We start from the raw sequence: 22,989 nt of genomic DNA, 5'->3' as shown, positions 1-22,989 counted from the left end.
AGAGTCGGTGCAAAATAGATGCGGTGGATTTGGACCTAGGACAAGGATGTTCTGTACTTTAGGGACTACAGAGTGCACCCGCATATAAGCCACACCCACTACTTTTGAGGGAAAATACCGATTTTTCATATATAAGTCGCAGATATATACATTGTGACCTAAATTATTTACACAAATATTTTGGAAATATTTATTTAAATACCTTAATTGCTTGTAACAGGGCAGTAAAACGGCGGAAGACACAAAACAGAAGCCATGGACCCACTAGAACAGGGGTCACCAACAGACCCACTGGCCTGTTCTAAAAAAATAGCTGCAATAGCAGCACTTACCAGTGAGCTGCCTCTATTTTTAAAAATTGTATTTATTTACTAGCAAGCTGGTCTTGCTTTTTAAATTCGAAGAGAGACAAAACTCTAAAAGAATTTTGTTTTTTCCTCTGCATTTGTCTGTTTCCTCTGTGTTTGGTGTCTCCTGTCCAGTGCTCTTATTTTGTCAGCTTCCTGTCTTGTTCCCTGAGTGCTGTGTTCCTCCATAGCTGCGGCTGATTGGCACCTGGCCACACCTGTTGCCAATCAGCCTGCTCCTATTTGTACCTGCTTTTGTCTTGTGTCAGCGGCTGGATCATTGTATTGTCGTGCACACATGTCACTCTTGTCGTGCTACCTTTTGTTACAGCTACTTCCTGTCATGCTACATTTTGTCCTGGTCGTCGTAGCGGTAAGCTGTTTCTGTTAGCATTAGATATTTCCAGTTTTTCTGGTTGCTGTCCACTAGCTTCCATGCTAAAGTTCCTTTTTGTTTTCTAGCTTCCAGTGCTAGCTCCCTTAGTTTGTTATGCTTTTTGTTTGTTCTCGTTTAGTTTTAATTAAATCATGTTTTCATATTCTACGCCCGCATCTTGGGGTTCGTCAACAACAAATAATCCTGACAGAAAATCCAAGAAAATGTTTTAAAGACTTGGTCTTCACTTGTTTAAATAAATTCATTTTTTTTTCTTCTTATAACTTTCAAAAAGACAACTTTTGAGAAAAAAAATACAACCTTAAAACTGATTTTAGGATTTTTAAACACATATACCTTTTTATTTTTTAAATTCCTTCCTCTTCTTTCCTGACAATTTAAATCAATGTTCAAGTATTATTTTTTTTATTGTAAAGAATAATAAATACATTTTGATTTAATTCTTCATTTTAGCTTCTGTTTTTTTGACGAAAAATATTTGTGAAATATTTCTTCAAATTTATTATGATTAAAATTCCCAAAAAATATTCTGGCAAATCTAGAAAATCTGTAGAATCAAATATACATTTTATTTCAAAGTCTTTTGAATTTATTTTAAAATTTTTGTTATGGAAAATTTAGAAGAAATAATTATTTTGTTTTTGTTAGAAATATAAATTCAATTTGTTATATATTCCCTGCGATGAGGTGGCGACTTGTCCAGGGTGTACCCCGCCTTCCGCCCGATTGCAGCTGAGATAGGCGCCAGCGCCCCCCCCCCGCAACCCCGAAAGGGAATAAGTGTTAGAAAAATGGATGGATGGATGTTATATATTCTAACAAAGTGCAAATTGGATTTTAACCTATTTAAAACATGTGATCAAAATTCTAAAATTAATCATAATCGGTAAAAATGACTAATGATGTTCCATAAATTATTTTTTTAAAAGTTTCAAAAAGATTCGAATTAGTTAGTTTTTCGCTTCATTTTTTTTCGGTTGAATTTTGAATTTTAAAGAGTCGAAATTGTATATAAACTATGTTTCAAAATTTAATTAAAAAGTTTTTCGTGTTTTCTCCTCCTTTAAACTGTTCATTTAAAGGGGAACATTATCAGCAAACCTATGTAAGCGTCAATATATACCTTGATGGTGCAGAAAAAAGACCATATATTTTTTTAACCGATTTCCGAACTCTAAATGGGTGAATTTTGGCGAATTAAACGCCTTTCTGTTTATCGGTCTTTTAGCGATGACGTCACCGAGGTAACACAGCCGCCATTTTCATTTTCACATTACAAACACCGGGTCTCAGCTCTGTTATTTTCCGTTTTTTCGACTATTTTTTGGAACCTTGGAGACATCATGCCTCGTCGGTGTGTTGTCGGAGGGTGTAACAACACTAACAGGGAGGGATTCAAGTTGCACCACCGGCAAGAAATCTGCCGCCAGACCCCCATTGAATGTACCAAAGTGTTTCCACATTTTACAGACATGGCACAGAGATGTATGGATAACCTGCAGATGCATTTGCAACGATAAAGTCAACGAAATCACAAAGGTGAGTTTTTTTGATGTTATTGACTTATGTGCTAATCAGACATATTTGGTCACGGCATGACTGCCAGCTAATCGATGCTAACATGCTACGCTAATCGACGCTAACATGCTATATACGCTAGCTGTATGTACATTTGAAACTAGATACCCACATTTAATGCGAAACAAACACTTACCAATCGACGGATTTAAGTTGCTCCAGTGTCACAAGATGCGAAAGTCCTGATCGTTTGGTCCGCACATTTTTACCGGCGATGCTAATAAGGCCGCCATGCTATGGGCCACTTCATTAGGTACACCCGCGCTATGGCCGAATAGCGTCAATAGCTATTCGCTCAATAGCTTCAGTTTCTTCTTCAGTATTTTCATACTCCGACCATCCGTTTCAATACATGCGTAATCTGTTGAATCGCTTAAGCCGCTGAAATCCGAGTCTGAATCCGAGCTAATGTCGCTATATCTTGCTGTGGTAACCGCCATGTTGTTTGTATTGGCAGCACCAATGAATAGTGGTTTCGAAGATAGCGAAAATAAGGCACTTTAAAGCTTTATTTAGGGATATTCCGGGACCGGTACAATTTTGAAAAAATGGTCAAAAAATACAACAAGCCACTGGGAACTGATTTTTATTGTTTTCAACCCTTTTGAAATTGTGATAATGTTGCCCTTTAAGTGTTTTTTTTCATCATTTATTCTCTACTTTTCCGTAAAAGGAAAAAAAATGTACGACGGAATGACAGACAGAAATACCCATTTTTTTATATATATATAGATTTATTAATTAAAGGTAAATCGAGCAAATTGGCTATTTCTGGCAATTTATTTAAGTGTGTATCAAACTGGTAGCCCTTCGCATTAATCAGTACCCAAGAAGTAGCTCTTGTTTTTAAAAAGGTTGCTGACCCCTGGGCTAGAAAGATGTTTTTTTTATGGTCGCTAACTTTGCTAAAGGTGGTAAATATCTTCACAAAGCAGCTAACGCAAGCCTGGGCAAATTGCGTTTGATGTAAATATAAACGGAATACAATGATTTGCAAATCCTTTTCAACCCATATTCAGTTGAATAAAATGTCCTCTACAACCCGTGACATCACCCTTAAGCGTCACCATACGCGTTTTCAACAGGACACTTCGCGGGAAATTTAAAATTGTAATTTAGTAAACTAAAAAAGGCCGTATTGGCATGTGTTGCAATGTTAATATTTCATCATTGATATATAAACTATCAGACTGCGTGGTTAGTAGTAGTGGGTTTATGTAGGCCTTTAACACAACATTTTATTCTGACTTGACAATATTTATCCTGTTAAACTGTAATTATTGAGCTTGATTACAATCAAGAACTCCTGTTTTTTTTAAGGATTCCTTGTTAATAAAATGCCATTACTTGACTGGTGCAGGGGTCCCTAATATTGTGGCCAGTGCTCGTGTACAAGCAACAGAAAAACAATGACAACAAAGAAGAAAGGTGAAAAATGAGTGATGGGCGACTTGTACTAGAGTGTGCTCATCATAGAGCAGGGGTCACCAACCAGTGCCCGCGGGCACCAGGTCGCCCGTAAGGACCAGATGAGTCGCCCGCTGGCTTGTTCTAAAAATAGCTCAAATAGCAGCACTTACCAGTGAGCCGCCTCTATTTTTTAAAATTGTATTTATTTACTAGCAAGCTGGTCTCGCTTTGCTGGACATTTTTAATTCTAAGAGAGACAAAACTCAAATAGAATTTGAAAACCCAAGAAAGTATTTTAAAGACTTGGTCTGCACTTGTTAAAATAAATTCATTTATTGTTTTACTTTGCTTCTTATAACTTTCAGAAAGACAGTTTTAGAGAAGAAATACAAGCTTAAAAATGATTTTAGGATTTTTAAACACATATACCTTTTTACCTTTTCAATTCCTTCCTTTTCTTTCCTGACAATTTAAATCAATGTTCAAGTATCTTTTTAAACATTTTTATTGTAAAAAATAATAAATACATTTTAATTAATTCTTCAGTTTAGCTTCTGTTTTTTTTTTTATATTTTTGAAATATTTCTTCAAACTTATGATTAAAATTAAAAAAAAATTATTCTGGCAAATCTAGAAACTCTGTAGAATCAAATTGAAAGTTTTTTGAATTTCTTCTAAAGTTTTTGTTTTGGAAAATCTAGAGTAAATAATGATTTGTCTTTGCTCGATCCAATTTGTTTTATATTCTAACAAAGTGCAGATTGGATTTTAAAACATGTCATCAAAATTCTAAAATTGTCAGGGAAGGACTCGGACTTGGGTTGTTTCTTCGATGCAGAGAATATTTGGGACGAGCCAGGCATGAATGTGAGTACATATTTTTTGATATTCTTACAAAGCAACACAAAAAGGCAAACAAAGGGCGCGCACAGTGGCGGAGAACAAATACTTGGCTACAAAAAAGGCAAACCAAGGGCGCGCACAGACAGAAATACACATTTTTTTATATATATATAGATTTATTTATTAAAGGTAAATTGAGCAAATCGGGTATTTCTGGCAATTTATTTAAGTGTGTATCAAACTGGTAGCCCTTCGCATTAATCAGTACCCAAGAAGTAGTTCTTGGTTTCAAAAAGGTTGCTGACCCCTGTTTTACATTTTTTTTTATTTTTACACCTTTTTCAGAAATAGTTCAATGGTTGAAATCCGCACTTTTGAGTGTTATAGGAGTTATTACGATAATTTAGTGGGCGGGGTTCGTTTCCATAGCAACCAGCCCCAAACACTCTTGTCTTTGTCAAACATGGACTTGGGTTGTTTTTTTCGATGCAGAGCATATTTGGGACGAGCCAGGCGTGAACGTGAGTACATATTTTCTGATATTCTTACAAAGCAACACAAAAAGGCAAACAAAGGGCGCGCACAGTGGCGGAGAACAAATACTTGGCTACAAAAAAGGCAAACAAAGGGCGCGCACAGACAGAAATACACATTTTTTTTTAATATATATAGATTTATTTATTAAAGGTAAATTGAGCAAAATGGCTATTTCTGGCAATTTATTTAAGTGTGTATCAAACTGGTAGCCCTTCGCATTAATCAGCACCCAAGAAGTAGTTTTTGGTTTGAAAAAGGTTGCTGACCCCTGTTCTACATTTTTTTTTATTTTTACACCTTTTTTAGAAAATAGTTCAATGGTTGAAATCCGCACTTTTGAGTGTTATAGGAGTTATTACGAGAATTTAGTGGGCGGGGTTTGTTTCCATAGCAACCAGCCCCAAACACTCTTGTCTTTGTCAAACATGGACTTGGGTTGTTTCTTCGATGCAGAGAATATTTGGGACGAGCCAGGCATGAACGTGAGTACATATTTTTTGATATTCTTACAGAACAACACAAAAAGGCAAACAAAGGGCGCGCACAGTGGCGGAGAACAAATACTTGGCTACAAAAAAGGCAAACAAAGAAATACACATTTTTTTTATATATATAGATTTATTTATTAAAGGTAAATTGAGCAAATTGGCTATTTCTGGCAATTTATTTAAGTGTGTATCAAACTGGCAGCCCTTCGCATTAATCAGTACCCAAGAAGTAGCTCTTGGTTTCAAAAAGGTTGCTGACCCCTGTTTTACATTTTTTTTAATTTTTACACCTTTTTCAGAAATAGTTCAATGGTTGAAATCCGCACTTTTGAGTGTTATAGGAGTTATTACGATAATTTAGTGGGCGGGGATTGTTTCCATAGCAACCAGCCCCAAACACTCTTGTCTTTGTCAAACATGGACTTGGGTTGTTTCTTCGATGCAGAGAATATTTGGGACGAGCCAGGCATGAACGTGAGTACATATTTTTTGATATTCTTACAGAACAACACAAAAAGGCAAACAAAGGGCGCGCACAGTGGCGGAGAACAAATACTTGGCTACAAAAAAGGCAGAAATACACTTTTTTTTTAATATATATATATTTATTTATTAAAGGTAAATTGAGCAAATTGACTATTTCTGGCACATTATTTAAGTGTGTATCAAACTGGTAGCCCTTTGCATTAATCAGTACCCAAGAAGTAGTTTTTGGTTTGAAAAAGGTTGGTGACCCCTGGTCTAGAGTCAAAGGCAGCAAAACATAGTGCAAGGTTAAAAAAATGTGAGGATGGTACCTTGAAGTGTTCCCACCTATTAGAGGGCTATTTCCAGGTTCCACACACTGCGGCCCCCACATGACACATGGAACAAGATCCGCAGTGATTATTATCAGCACATGACATCAACACATTTGTCAAATCACACAGAAGCTCTTGGCGTGCTTGTCAATGAAGTAAAGAATCAACTTCTGGCGAGCTCACATGCATTAGCAAGACTAGCGTGTGATTGGGTAGAGAAACGGTTGCTTTATTCAGAGAGTCGCACGGCTTCCTGGGGCCTGGGTGGAACCCCCCATCGCGACTCCCCGTCGTCGGAAAAGAATCCATGTGAAGAGTTTTTTACCCGAGTTGTCGGCGATGTTACAAAAAGAAAAAAAAAAAAAGGTATGGCTCACCAGTAGAGGTAGTAGAAGAAGGAGAGGACGAAGAAGGACAGCTTGCACCAGGCCTCCTTCAGGCAGAACTTCAGCGTGTCTCCGTTCATCACCGACGCCGGGTCGTAGAGCAGCTCCTTGGTGTCCGTCGGGGAATGGAAGTACCTACCGCAGAGGGAGAAGACCACACCGCGGGTAGTTGACCCGTTCCACACCACGTAGAATGGGGGAGGAGAGGGGGGGGGGGGGGGGGGGGTGACGGCGACGAGACAGCGGGGCAGAAAAGGGCATGGGGGAAAAGAATGTTGTTTGATGGTTGATCATGGATGGAGATGGCAGAGTTTCTGATTCATCAAGAGGTTGGAAGTATGTCACTAGCTCCACTTACCAACTTACCAAAACATACCACTAGCTCCACTTACTTACCAACTTACCAACACATACCACTAGCTCCACTTACTTACCAACGCATACTACTAACTCCACTTACTTACCAATTTACCAACACATACCACTAGTTTCACTTACTTACCAACACATACCACTAGCTCCGCTTACTTACCAACGCATACTACTAACTCCACTTACTTACCAACTTACCAACACATACCACTAGTTTCACTTACTTACCAACACATACCACTAGCTCCACTTACTTACCAACTTACCAACACATACCACTAGTTTCACTTACTTACCAACACATACCACTAGCTCCACTTACTTACCAACTTACCAACACATACCACTAGTTTCACTTACTTACCAACACATACCACTAGTTTCACTTACTTACCAACACATACCACTAGCTTCACTTACTTACCAACTTACCAACACATACCACTAGTTTCACTTACTTACCAACACATACCACTAGTTTCACTTACTTACCAACACATACCACTAGCTCCACTTACTTACCAACTTACCAACACATACCACTAGTTTCACTTACTTACCAACACATACCACTAGCTTCACTTACTTACCAACTTACCAACACATACCACCAGCTCCACTTACTTACCAACACATACCACTAGCTCCACTTACTTACCAACTTACCAACACATACCACCAGCTCCACTTACTTACCAACACATACCACTAGCTCCACTTACTTACCAACTTACCAACACATACCACTAGCTCCACTTACTTACCAACTTACCAACACATACCACTAGTTTCACTTACTTACCAACACATACCACTAGCTTCACTTACTTACCAACTTACCAACACATACCACTAGCTCCACTTACCAACACATACCACTAGTTTCACTTACTTACCAACACATACCACTAGCTCCACTTACTTACCAACTTACCAACACATACCACTAGTTTCACTTACTTACCAACACATACCACTAGCTTCACTTACTTACCAACTTACCAACACATACCACTAGCTCCACTTACCAACACATACTACTAGTTTCACTTACTTACCAACACATACCACTAGCTCCACTTACTTACCAACTTACCAACACATACCACTAGCTCCACTTACTGACCAACTTACCAACACATACCACTAGCTCCACTTACTTACCAACATATACCATTAGCTCCACTTACTTACCAACCCATACCACTAGCTTCACTTACTTACCAACACATACCACTAGCTCCACTTACTTACCAACCCATACCACTAGCTCCACTTACTTACCAACACATACCACTAGCTCCACTTACTTACCAACACATACCACTAGCTCCACTTACTTACCAACCCATACCACTAGCTTCACTTACTTACCAACACATACCACTAGCTCCACTTACTTACCAACACATACCACTAGCTCCACTTACTTACCAACCCATACCACTAGCTTCACTTACTTACCAACACATACCACTAGCTCCACTTACTTACCAACACATACCACTAGCTCCACTTACTTACCAACACATACCACTAGCTCCACTTACTTACCAACTTCTTCACATACCAGCCTGCTTTCTCTACACCAGCAAAGTTGCAAGCCAAACTCAACTATAACATAACAACTATAACATAACTCAACTATAACACAACACAATTATAACACAACACAACTATAACATAACACCACTATAACATAACTCAACTAAAACATAACACAATTATAACATAACTCAACTATAACATAACGCAACTATAACATAACTCAACTATTACATAACACAACTATAACATAATTCAACTATAACATAACACAACTATAACACAATTGAACTATAACATAACTGAACTATAGCATAAATCAACTATAATATAACACAACTATAACATAACACAACTATAACATAACTCAACTATTAGAAAACACAACTAAAACATAACCCAATTATAACATAACACAACTATAACATAACTCAACTATAAGAAAACACAACTATAACATAACTCTACTATAACATAACTCAACTATTACATAACACAACTATAACATAATTCAACTATAACACAACACAACTGAACTATAACATAACTGAACTATAACATAAATCAACTATAATATAACACAACTATAACATAACACAACTATAACATAACTCAACTATTAGAAAACACAACTAAAACATAACCCAATTATAACATAACACAACTATAACATAACTCAACTATAAGAAAACACAACTATAACATAACTCTACTATAACACAACTCAACTATTACATAACACAACTATAACATAATTCAACTATAACACAACACAACTGAACTATAACATAACTGAACTATAACATAAATCAACTATAACATAACACAACTATGACATAACACAACTATAACATAACTCAACTATAAGAAAACACAACTAAAACATAACCCAATTATAACATAACACAACTATAACATAACTCAACTACAACATGACACAATTATAAAATAACACAACTATAACATAACTCAACTATAACATAACTCAACTATAACACAACACAATTATAACACAACACCGCTATAACATAACACAACTATAACATAACACCACTATAACATAACTCAACTAAAACATAACACAATTATAACACAACACAACTACAACATAACTCTATTATAACATAACTCAACTATTACATAACACAACTATAACATAATTCAACTATAACATAACACAACTATAACATAACTCAACTATAACATAACACAACTATAACATAACTCAACTAAAACATAACACAATTATAACACAACACAACTACAACATAACTCTATTATAACATAACTCAACTATAACATAACACAACTATAACATAACTCAACTATAACATCACACAACTATAACATAATTCAACTATAACATAACACAACTATAACATAATTCAACTATAACATAACACAACTATAACATAACATAACACAACTATAACATAACTCAACTATAACATAACACAACTATAACATAATTCAACTATAACATAACACAACTATAACATAACACAACTATAACATAACACAACTATAACATAACTCAACTATAAAATAACTAAACTATAACATAACACAACCATAACATAACTCAACTATAACAAAACACTACTAAAACAACACAACTATAACATAACACAACTATAACATAATGCAATTATAACATAAAACAACTATAACATAACACAACTATTACATAATACAACTATAACATAACATAATTATAACATAAGACAACTATAACATAACTCAACTATAACATAACACCACTATAACATAACACCACTATAACATAACACCACTATAACATAACACAACTATAACATATCACAATTATAACATAACACAACTAAAACATAACAGAATTATAACATAACACAACTATAACATAACTCAACTATAACATAACACCACTATAAAATAACCCAATTATAACATAACACAACTATAACATAACTCAACTATAACATAACACAACTAAAACATATCACAATTATAACATAACACAACTAAAACATAACAGAATTATAACATAACACAACTATAACATAACTCAACTATAACATAACACCACTATAAAATAACCCAATTATAACATAACACAACTATAACATAACTCAACTATAACATAACACAACTAAAACATGACGCAATTATAACAAGACAACTATACAGACAATGTGTTAGGAATGGAGGCAGAAGTGTGTGTAGTCGATACAAAATAAAGATACAAACACAACTCACAAGAGGAGAAACCACTTTCCTTATTGATGGATGTCTGATTCTTTATGCGACAACATTTACACAACACTCCTTTTGACTTGTGTGTGTGTGTGTGTGTGTGTGTGTGTGAGACGCATGCAGTCATGACACACACACACACACACACACACACACACACACACACACACACACACACACGCTTCCACTCACCTCCAGGTGTTGTAGAAGAGCAGGGGGACGTTGAGGCCCACAGTCAGCCACTCTTGGGCACACAAGAACATGATGCAGAAGAGAACATGGATGGAATATTCCGGCAGCACCAACTACAGGACGGAGAGACACAGAAGGAAAAAAAATGAGTCATCCTATCAACATATGGAAATGTATTCTAGCCATGAATAATAACAACATATTTTATTCTAGTGTTTACTGAGCATGATGGTTAAATCCACCGATCTAAAAGGACGACTTAACATGTGTTTCAAGCTTCAAGAAGCTCCTTTTCTCTCATTGGTGGCATCAGGGCGATGAGACTCCATCTTTGATTGAATTATGTCTTACAAAATCACAACCGTATTTATAAACAACTCTATTAAACCCGTCTTAGTTGATGTGTGGGTGACAAAATAATCTTCTTTAAAGCCTGCATCATTTCAATTAAAAATCCTGAGCCGTTCCTTTTTTTAGAACATCAACATATTCATCCTTATGGATAAATGTGCCGGAAAGAGATTATGGAGATGTTTTACTAATGGCGGTTCTTATCAGTCTGATGCCACGTTCTTGTCCTTGGTCTTAAACACAACCTGCTTAAACCAACTGTCAATCAAGGGTGGAGGAATCAAGTTCTTTTCATGCAAGTGCTTTGTTTCGCACCCACAACACGTCAGTATTGGATCAGTTCAATCAATCAATCAATCAATCAATCAATGTTTATTTATATAGCCCCAAATCACAAATGTCTCAAAGGACTGCACAAATCATTACGACTACAACATCCTCGGAAGAACCCACAAAAGGGCAAGGAAAACTCACATCCAGTGGGACGCCAGTGACAATGCTGACTATGAGAAACCTTGGAGAGGACCTCAGATGTGGGCAACCCCCCCCCCTCTAGGGGACCGAAAGCAATGGATGTCGAGCGGGTCTAACATGATACTGTGAAAGTTCAATCCATAGTGGCTCCGACACAGCCGCGAGAGTTCAGTTCAAAGCGGATCTAAGACAGCAGCGAGAGTCCCGTCCACAGGAAACCATCTCAAGCGGATCAGCAGCGTAGAGATGTCCCCAACCGATACAGGCGAGCGGTCCATCCTGGGTCTCGACTCTGAACAGCCAGTACTTCATCCATGGTCATCGGACCGGACCCCCTCCACAAGGGAGGGGGGGGGACATAGGAGAAAGAAAAGAAGCGGCAGATCAACTGGTCTAAAAAGGAGGTCTATTTAAAGGCTAGAGTATACAGATGAGTTTTAAGGTGAGACTTAAATGCTTCTACTGAGGTAGCATCTCGAACTGTTACCGGGAGGGCATTCCAGTTGTATAAAACTGTGTAAAAGACTTGGTATTTTGCAGGTATTCAGAATTTCAATTCCTGCTGTAGGAGCACTTGCATTGAGAGGAGGTGCTACACCATGTTTAGATAACAGTTGCATGTATTAATAACAAAACATGTGCATTGATTGTTTGTTTAGTCTTTATTTGAAGGGACGATGCACAGTAACGTGTTCTGTACCAGACTATAGCAAAATAGCTCATTAACTGGGTTATAGTAACACAGACACGACTGTATATACGGCGGATACTGCAAATATCCAAAATAGTTTCTCTCGTTTTGATGAAATAACATTAGAAGAATTGTTACAACGTGTAAATGGAATAAAACAAACATGTTTACTTGACCCACTTCCTGGGAAACTTATCGAGGAGCTTTTTGTATTATTAGGTCCATCAGTGCTAAATATTATAAACGTATCACTTTCCTCGGGCACTGTTCCCCTAGCATTCAAAAAAGCGGTTATTCATCCTCTCCTTAAAAGACCTAACCTCGATCCTGACCTCGTGGTAAACTACCGACCGGTGTCTCACCTTCCCTTTATTTCGAAAATCCTCGAAAAAATTGTTGCAGAGCAGCTAAATGAACACTTAGCGTTTAACAATCTATGTGAAACCTTTCAATCCGGTTTCAGGGCAAATCACTCTACGGAGACAGCCCTCGCAAAACTGACTAATGATCTATTGCTAACGATGGATTCTGATGCGTCATCTATGTTGCTGCTCCTCGATCTTAGCGCTGCTTTCGATACCGTCGATCATAATATTTTATTAGAGCGTATCAAAACAAGAATTGGTATGTCAGACTTAGCCCTGTCTTGGTTTAACTCTTATCTTACTGATAGGATGCAGTGTGTCTCCCATAACAATGTGACCTCGGACTATGTTAAGGTAACGTGTGGAGTTCCCCAGGGTCCGGTCCTTGGCCCTGCACTCTTCAGCAACTACATGCTGCCGCTAGGTGACGTCATACGCAAATACGGTATTAGCTTTCACTGCTATGCTGATGACACCCAACTCTACATGCCCCTAAAGCTGACCAACACGCCGGATTGTAGTCAGCTGGAGGCGTGTCTTAATGAAATTAAACAATGGATGTCCGCTAACTTTTTGCAACTCAACGCCAAAAAAACGGAAATGCTGATTATCGGTCCTGCTAGACACCGACCTCTATTTAATAATACAACTTTAACATTTGACAACCAAATAATAAAACAAGGTGACTCGGTAAAGAATCTGGGTATTATCTTCCACCCAACTCTCTCCTTTGAGTCACACATTAAAAGCGTTACTAAAACGGCCTTCTTTCATCTCCGTAATATCGCTCAAATTCGCTCCATTTTGTCCACTAAAAACGCCAAGATCATTATCCATGCGTTTGTTACGTCTCGTCTCGATTACTGTAACGTATTATTTTCGGGTCTCCCCATGTCTAGCATTAAAAGATTACAGTTGGTACAAAATGCGGCTAATAGACTTTGACAAGAACAAGAAAGTTTGATCACATTACGCCTGTACTGGCTTCCTGTGCACTTAAGATGTGACTTTAAGGTTTTACTACTTACGTATAAAATACTACACGGTCTAGCTCCAGCCTATCTTGCCGATTGTATTGTACCGTATGTCCCGGCAAGAAATCTGCATTCAAAAGACTCCGGCTTATTAGTGATTCCTAGAGCCCAAAAAAAGTCTGCGGGCTATAGAGCGTTTTCCGTTCGGGCTCCAGTACTCTGGAATGCCCTCCCGGTAACAGTTCGAGATGCTACCTCAGTAGAAGCATTTAAGTCTCACCTTAAAACTCATCTGTATACTCTAGCCTTCAAATAGACCTCCTTTTTAGACCAGTTGATCTGCCGCTTCTTTTCTTTCTCCTATGTCCCCCCCTCCCTTGTGGAGGGGGTCCGGTCCGATGACCATGGATGAAGTACTGGCTGTCCAGAGTCGAGACCCAGGATGGACCGCTCGCCTGTGTATCGGTTGGGGACATCTCTACGCTGCTGATCCGCCTCCGCTTGGGATGGTTTCCTGTGGACGGGACTCTCGCTGCTGTCTTGGATCCGCTTTGAACTGAACTCTCGCGGCTGTGTTGGAGCCACTACGGATTGAACTTTCACAGTATCATGTTAGACCCGCTCGACATCCATTGCTTTCAAAGGTCTGCACAAATCATTACGACTACGACATCCTCGGAAGAACCCACAAAAGGGCAAGGAAAACTCACACCCAGTGGGCAGGGAGAATTCACATCCAGTGGGACCCCAGTGACAATGCTGACTATGAGAAACCTTGGAGAGGACCTCAGATGTGGGCAACCCCCCCCCCCCCCCCCCCTCTAGGGGACCGAAAGCAATGGATGTTGAGCGGGTCTAACATGATACTGTGAAATTTCAATCCATAGTGGCTCCAACACAGCCGCGAGAGTTCAGTTCAAAGCGGATCCAAGACAGCAGCGAGAGTCCCGTCCACAGGAAACCATCTCAAGCGGATCAGCAGCGTAGAGATGTCCCCAACCGATACAGGCGAGCGGTCCATCCTGGGTCCCGACGAGCGGTCCATCCTGGCTCTCGACTCTGGACAGCCAGTACTTCATCCATGGTCATCGGACCGGACCCCCTCCACAAGGGAGGGGGGGACATAGGAGAAAAAAAAGAAGCGGCAGATCAACTGGTCTAAAAAGGAGGTCTATTTAAAAGCTAGAGTATACAGATGAGTTTTAAGGTGAGACTTAAATGCTTCTACTGAGGTAGCATCTCGAACTGTTACCGGGAGGGCATTCCAGAGTACTGGAGCCCGAACAGAAAACGCTCTATAGCCCGCAGACTTTTTTTGGGGCTTTAGGAATCACTAATAAGCCGGAGTCTTTTGAAGGCAGATTTCTTGCCGGGACAATCGGCAAGATAGGATCATTCTTACCTTCACGCTCTGTTCCATTCCGACTGCACCAACCAGGGAACGCAATCCACACCACGACGCCCACCAAGCATCACATCTATATTCCTTAACTGACCTACTAGCATTTCTTTAGGTAGAACAATCACAGATTACATTACAAAACATCTTTGACCAAGCAGGATTTTAATGTAAAACTTTTTCTTTTTATTTTGTTACTACAGATGGACCGGATTTTATTGCAGAGTGTGTGATGGGTTTGAGAAGAAGCTGCTCACACGGTCACTAAGGTGGGCACTATGTTCGACACATCGATTCTTGGCATGTTTTCACGACTAAATAAGAATAACGAATATAGAAGAGTGACTCAGGACTTCATTAGCCGCCTCTCAAAACGAACAGTTTTAAAAAGGTGAAAAACAATGGCTGTGGGGGTGGGGGTGGGGGTTGGGAGAGGGGGGATGGGGTTGGGGGCGGATGTGCACGTATGTTTGCAAGCCCAACATTTCTTTAGAAACCTTGCTACAGTTTGTCTGATGCATATTATTCATTGATGAGAGATAATCAAATATTCAGCCAGCGGCAAATAAAATACTCTTATGAACAATGACCAGTGACCCAGTTAGGACCCCCACTCTCAGGCTTGCCACTGACAGTTGGTTTGTGTTTTAGTTTCTCCTTTGTGTGTTTAATATTTCCTGTCCTTAGTTCCTGTCAGCACTCTTATTTTGGTTCAGCTTCCTTGAGTGCTTTGTTTCCCCTCAGCCGCGGCTGATCGGCACCTGGCCACACCTGCTGTCAATCAGCCCGCTCCTATTTGTACCTGCTTGGTCTTCCAGTCATGGCTGGATTATTGTCACGTATTGCATGTCGCTTCTCTATTGTCTTGTCAATGACTTCCGTATTGTCGCTCCTGTCGCTTTTAAAAAAAAATGAGAATCGATTCTGAATCGCACAACATGAGAATCGCGATTCGTATTCGAATCGATTTTTTCCCACACCCCTAATTATGATGATGTATTATTATTATAATGTAGAGCAGGGGTCACCAACCTTTTTGAAAGCAAGAGCTACTTCTTGGGTACTGATTAATGCGCAGGGCTACCAGTTTGATACACACTTAAAAAAATTGCAAGAAATAGCCAATTTGCCTTTAACTCTATGTTATTATTAATAATTAATGATACCCGCCTTCCGCCCAATTGTAGCTGAGATAGGCGCCAGCGCCCCCCGCGACCCCAAAAGGGAATAAGAGGTAGAAAATGGATGGATGGATGGCTATTTATCTTTGTGGAAACACTGATCATCTTAATGATTTCCCACGATAAGTATATATTATGGATGCCATGTTTTAAATAGGTTAAAATCCAATCTGCACTTTGTTAGAATATATAACAAATTGGACCAAGCTATATTTCTAACAAAGATGTAATGACTGATTGGCATAGTTTGTCCTTCCGTGAATGCGTCGACAAGAACACAGCAATGGTAGGTGGTAATTATTTATTAAACGTAACAAAAGCAGGCTACGAACAAAAATACTGGAGGTAACAGACGAAATAAACCAAGGGCGCTAGCATAAAAGCTAGGAATAGAAAACAGAAAAAACTAAGACTGGCACGAAGGCACACAAAAATGAAAAACAATTCATCAGCATGAGAGCTGGAATAAAACAGAGGCTTAGCGTGAAAATACATACGTGAAGTCAGTCGATACTTGTTGCTCAAAGGCCAATTTATGGACCCAGACTGAACAAAGAAAAGAGGAAGGCTTATAGAGGGAGTAATCAAGGAGAACCAGGTGTGTGTAGAAAACGAGGAGCAGGTGAAAGCAATGTGTAACCATGGTAACGGACTAAACAGGAAGTGAGTGGGTCAGAAGAGAATGAAAGAAAGATGGAAAAATAAACATGTGAAGATCCGAGTCACGGATCTCAACAAAAGACAAATCATTATTTCTTCTAGATTTTTCAGAACAAAATAAGATTACAATTTGATTCTACAGATTTTCTAGATTTGCCAGAACAATTTTTTGGAATTTTAATAATCAGTTTGAAGAAATATTTCACAAATATTCTTCGTCGAAAAAACAGAAGCTAAAATGAAGAATTTAATTAAAAGGTGTTTATTATTCTTTACAATAAAAAATAAAAAAAATTTACTTGAACATTGATGTAAAAAAGGTATATGTGTTTAAAAATCCTAAAATCATTTTTAAGGTTGTATTTCTTCTCTAAAATTGTCTTTCTAAAAGTTATAAGATGCAAAGTAAAACAATAAATGAATTTATTTAAACAAGTAAAGACCAAAGATTTTCTACATTTACCGGAATATTTTTTATTTTATTTTAATCATTAAAAGTTTGAAGAAATATTTCACAAATATTCTTGAAAAAACAGAAGCTAAAATGAAGAATTTAATTAAAAGGTGTTTATTATTCTTTACAATAAAAAAAAAAAAATAATTTACTTCAACATTGATTTAAATTGTCAGGAAAGAAGAGGAAGGAATTTAAAAGGTAAAAAAGGTATATGTGTTTAAAAATCCTAAAATCATTTTTAAGGTTGTATTTGTTCTCTAAAATTGTCTTTCTGAAAGTTTTAAGACGCAAAGTAAAAAAATAAATGAATTTATTTAAACAAGTAAAGACCAAAGATTTTCTACATTTACCGGAATATTTTTTATTGTATTTTAATCATTATAAGTTTGAAGAAATATTTCACAAATATTCTTGAAAAAACAGAAGCTAAAATGAAGAATTTAATTAAAAGGTGTTTATTATTCTTTACAATAAAAAAAAAAAAATAATTTACTTGAACATTGATTTAAATTTAAAAGGTAAAAAGGTAAATGTGTTTAAAAAATCCTAAAATCATTTTTAAGGTTGTTTTTTTTTCTCTAAAATTGTCTTTCTTAAAGTTTTAAGCAAAGTAAAACAATAAATGAATTTATTTAAACAAGTGAAGACCAAGTCTTTAAAATATTTTCTTGGGTTTTCGAATTCTATTTGAGTTTTGTCTCTCTTAGAATTAAGAATGTCGAGAAAAGCGAGACCAGCTTGCTAGTAAATAAATAAAATGTAAAAAATAGAGGCAGCTCACTGGTAAGTGCTGCTATTTGAGCTATTTTTAGAACAGGCCTCATCTGGTCCTTACGGGTTTGTGACCCCTGCTTTAGTGTTTAAATGGCCGACTGTGGCATGTTAAATCCATGCGATGCATGCATTATTGAAACCTTAATAGCACATGAACACATTTCCTCAGGAAATCAGCCGGAGCTGCGAGAAAATGCTGTTAAAACAAAACCGAAATATCTTCCTTGAACAAGCCCGTATGCATGGGTGGCTACTAACATCTCTACGAACAAAAAGCTCATTAAAAACCAAACAGGCATTCCCCCGTCCATCCACCATCTTATTTAAATCCCCCAAGTAGTCTGCTTTAATCACATAATTACACAGTATTCTGGACATCTATATTCCTGAATCTTTTGCAATTTGTTCAATTAATAATGGAGACGTCAAAGAAGAACGATGTAGGTGGGAAGCGTTTAGCATTTAGCAACACAAACACAGCCGGGGTTTCTTTGTTTAAAATGAAGCTTCACTATGGATCAGAGCGGTCAAGCGAACATGAATCCCGACTACATGTCAACCGGCAGTTTTCGGTGAGAAAATTGTGGTAATAAGTCGGTTCTTACCGGAGATCAGCGGAGCTTCTGTCCTGCTGCAGCTGCCGTGACTTCCCTCAGGTACTATTTAATCTCACTAAAACACTAGCAACACAGGCTAGCTGTAAGTACATATTGCATCATTATGCCTCATTTGTAGCTATATTCGCATCCAGCCTTTCCCTCCACCCACATTTAATGCCAAACAAACACATACCAATTGACGGACTCAAGTTCCACCAGTTGTCAAAAGATGTGAAAGTCCCTCGTTTGTTCTGTTCTGTCGTAGCATCGCTATGATCGGTAGATATGTGGATATCCTGCGACACTCAAAGCAGATGCATTTCCAACGATAAAGTCAACGCAATCACAAAAGTGAGTTTTGTTGATGTTATTGACTTATGTGCTAATCAGACATATTTGCGCACGGCAAGACTCCAAGCTGATCGATGCTAACATGCTATTTAGGCTAGCTGTATGTACATATTGCATCATTATGCCTCATTTGTAGCTATATTTGCATCCAGCCTTTCCCTCCACCCACATTTAATGCCAAACAAACACATACCAATCGACGGATTCAAGTTGCACCAGTGGTCAAAAGATGCGAAAGTCCCTCGTTTGTTCTGTTCTGTCATAGCATGGCTACCGACGATAGCCATGCTACGGCAGAGATGTGTGGATATCCTGCGACACTCAAAGCAGATGCATTTCCAACGATAAAGTCAACGAAATCACAAAGGTGAGTTTTGTTGATGTTGTTGACTTATGTGCTAATCAGACATATTTGCGCACAGCTTGACTCCAAGCTAATCGATGCTAACATGCTATTTAGGCTAGCTGTATGTACATATTGCATCATTATGCCTCATTTGTAGCTATATTTGCATCCAGCCTTTCCCTCCACCCACATTTAAAGCCAAACAAACACATACCAATCGACGGATTCAAGTTGCACCAGTGGTCAAAAGATGCGAAAGTCCCTTGTTTGTTCTGTTCTGTCATAGCATCGCTATGATCTGTAAATATGTGGATATCCTGAGACACTCAAAGCAGATGCATTTCCAACGATAAAGTCAACAAAATCACAAAGGTGAGTTTTGTTGATGTTATTGACTTACGTGCTAATCAGACATATTTGCGCATGGCATGACTACAAGCTAATTGATGCTAACATGCTATTTAGGCTAACTGTATGTACATATTGCATCATTACGCCTCATTTGTAGCTATATTTGCATCCAGCCTTTCCCTCCACCCACATTCAATGCCAAACAAACACATACCAATCGAATGATTCAAGTTGCACCAGTGGTCAAAAGATGCAATCGTTGGTTAGAAGGCGAACGCCGAATTCGTCCTCGTTGCCATTGTCTGTTTTCAATACATGTGTAATCTGTTGAATCGCTTAAACCGCCGAAATCCGAGTCTGAATCCGAGCTAATGTCGCTATATCGTTCTGTTCTATCCGCCATGTTTGTTTGTATTGGCATCACGCAGTGACGTCACAGGAAAATGGACGGTGGATTTACATACAGCGATGGTGAAAATCAGGACCTTTGAAGCAGTTTTTCGGGATATTGCATGATGGGTAAAATGTGGAAAAAACTTCGAAAAATAAAATAAGCCACTGGGACCTGATTTTTTGGTTTTAACCTTTCTGAAATTGTGATAATGTTCCCCTTTGATAAATACGTATTTCTTACCTAAGGCTGTGTTCTTGTCCGACGCAAGTCTCACATTGAGACCGTCACAGGGTACAAAATGGATCTTTCGAGGGTAGATGTTCCTTGGACCATGAAGACCATCACTTAATGACACTTAATGTCATTCCAAACATCAGCTTCTCAAGATTCCACAGGAAGGAACGCCATATAAGGTCAATGTTAGATGTGTGCTAACATCAAAGACAAACACATCAATGTTAGATGTCTGCTAACATCAAAGACAAACACATCCACTATGCTTTGGATCGGAATAAGAATTAGACTCAATCCTTGTCACGAGCCGACACTTCGTCTAGCCGTCCATTGTGGTTTTTGTCAAGTGTGAACTAACTGGACGAGGTCTGGGGCCGTGTCCTTCTTCCACGGCAGATGTTGTGTTGCGATGTCCAAGTTCACTGGAGCACGGCCGCCCCTTCTCATTGCCAGGCCACTCGTTTGGGTGTTGAGTGAGTGTTGACAGAGGCGCCCCATCTGGGACTCAGTCCTGTGATGTTGACATCTGGGACTCAGTCCTGTGGTGCTGACAGTGCCGGGGGGTTGTTGGCAGAGGGAGTCGTGCTGACACCCATCTGAGCACCCAATCACGGGATGTTGGATCCCGTGAGACGAGGCTGTGGAACGCAGCTGACGCTCCAATGTTGGGGGGGAGTCACGTCCTCAGTTTTAGTCGCGGCTATTACAAACCCTGTTTCCATATGAGTTGGGAAATTGCGTTTGATGTAAATATAAATGGAATACAATGATTTGCGAATCCTTTTCAACCCATATTCAGTTGAATATGCTACAAAGACAACATATTTGATGTTCAAACTCAAGGAATTTAGGGATTTTACCATCTACGGTCCGTAAAATCATCAAAAGATTAAGAGAATCTGGAGAAATCACTGCATGTAAGCGATATTACGGACCTTTGATCCCACAGGCCGTACTGCATCAAAAACCGACATCAGCATCTAAAAGATATCACCACATGGGCTCAGGAACACTTCATAAAACCACTGTCAGTAACTACAGTTGGTCGCTACATCTGTAAGTGCAAGTTAAAACTCTACTATGCAAAGCCAATCCCATTTATCAACAACACCCAGAAACGCCGCCCGCTTTGCTGGGCCTGAGCTCATCTAAGATGGAATGATGCAAAGTGGAAAAGTGTTCTGTAGTCTGACGAGTCCACATTACCAATTATATTTGGAAACTGTGGACGTGGTGTCCTCCGGAACAAAGAGGAAAATAACCATGCGGATTGTTATAGGCGCAAAGTTGAAAAGCCAGCATGTGTGATGGTATGGGGGTGTATTAGTGCCCAAGGCATGGGTAACTTACACATCTGTGAAGGCACCATTAATGCTGAAAGGTCCATACTGGTTTTGGAGCAACATATGTTGTCATCCAAGCAACGTTATCATGGACGCCCCTGCTTATTTCAGCAAAACAATGCCAAGCCACGTGTTACAACAGCGTGGTTTCGTAGTAAAAAAGGTTGGGTACTTTCCAACAGCTACATCTGTAAGTGCAAGTTAAAACTCTACTATGCAAAGCCAAACCCATTTATCAATCAATCAATCAATGTTTACTTATATAGCCCTAAATCACTAGTGTCTCAAAGGGCTGCACAAACCACAACACAAACCACTACCACATCCTCGGTAGGCCCACATAAGGGCAAGGAAAATTCACACCCAGTGGGACGTAGGTGACAATGATGAACAATGACAATGAACCAATTGATCAACAACACCCGGGAACGCCGCCTGCTTCGCTGGGCCCGAGCTCACCTAAGATGGACTGATGCAAAGTGGAAAAGTGTCCTGTGGTCTGACGAGTCCACATTTCCAATTATATTTGGAAACTGTGGACGTGGTGTCCTCCGGAACGAAGATGAAAATAACCATCCGGATTGTTATAGGCGCAAAGTTCGAAAGCCAGCATGTGTGATGGTATGGGGGTGTATTAGTGCCCAAGGCATGGGTAACTTACACATCTGTGAAGGCACCATTAATGCTGAAAGGTCCATACAGGTTTTGGAGCAACATATGTTGTCATCCAAGCAACGTTATCATGGACGCCCCTGCTTATTTCAGCAAGACAATGCCAAGCCACGTGTTACAACAGCGTGGTTTTGTAGTAAAAGGGGGTGGGTACTTTCCTGACAGCTACATCTGTAAGTGCAAGTTAAAACTCTACTATGCAAAGCCAAACCCATTTATCAATCAATCAATCAATGTTTACTTATA

At 38.8% G+C, this 22,989-nt stretch overlaps 1 protein-coding gene across 4 annotated transcripts in view; it reads right to left on the bottom strand.

Annotated features, from left to right (window-relative positions):
- cnih3 (cornichon family AMPA receptor auxiliary protein 3) overlaps positions 1-22,989 on the bottom strand; it is a 104,715-nt gene that overhangs the window by 14,298 nt on the left and 67,428 nt on the right. Inside the window, exons 4-6 of one of the 4 annotated variants that reach the window (XM_061894087.1) lie at positions 11,128-11,240; positions 6,778-6,921; positions 6,398-6,444 (exon numbers count right to left, since the gene is read on the bottom strand). In XM_061894087.1, the coding sequence (XP_061750071.1) occupies positions 6,417-6,444; positions 6,778-6,921; positions 11,128-11,240 (285 nt within the window). In that variant the 3' untranslated portion in view covers positions 6,398-6,416. Of the gene's footprint in view, positions 1-6,397; positions 6,445-6,777; positions 6,926-11,127; positions 11,241-22,989 lie in introns of all 4 variants that reach the window. The other 3 variants (XM_061894083.1, XM_061894086.1, XM_061894085.1) reach the window with 3 other exon arrangements.

Source organism: Nerophis ophidion, linkage group LG03 (genome assembly GCF_033978795.1).
Source record: "Nerophis ophidion isolate RoL-2023_Sa linkage group LG03, RoL_Noph_v1.0, whole genome shotgun sequence".
In the NCBI taxonomy this organism is placed as follows: domain Eukaryota; kingdom Metazoa; phylum Chordata; class Actinopteri; order Syngnathiformes; family Syngnathidae; genus Nerophis; species Nerophis ophidion.
The sequence above is the reverse complement of the archived record's forward strand: the minus strand, read 5'-3'. Positions and strand labels throughout refer to the sequence as shown.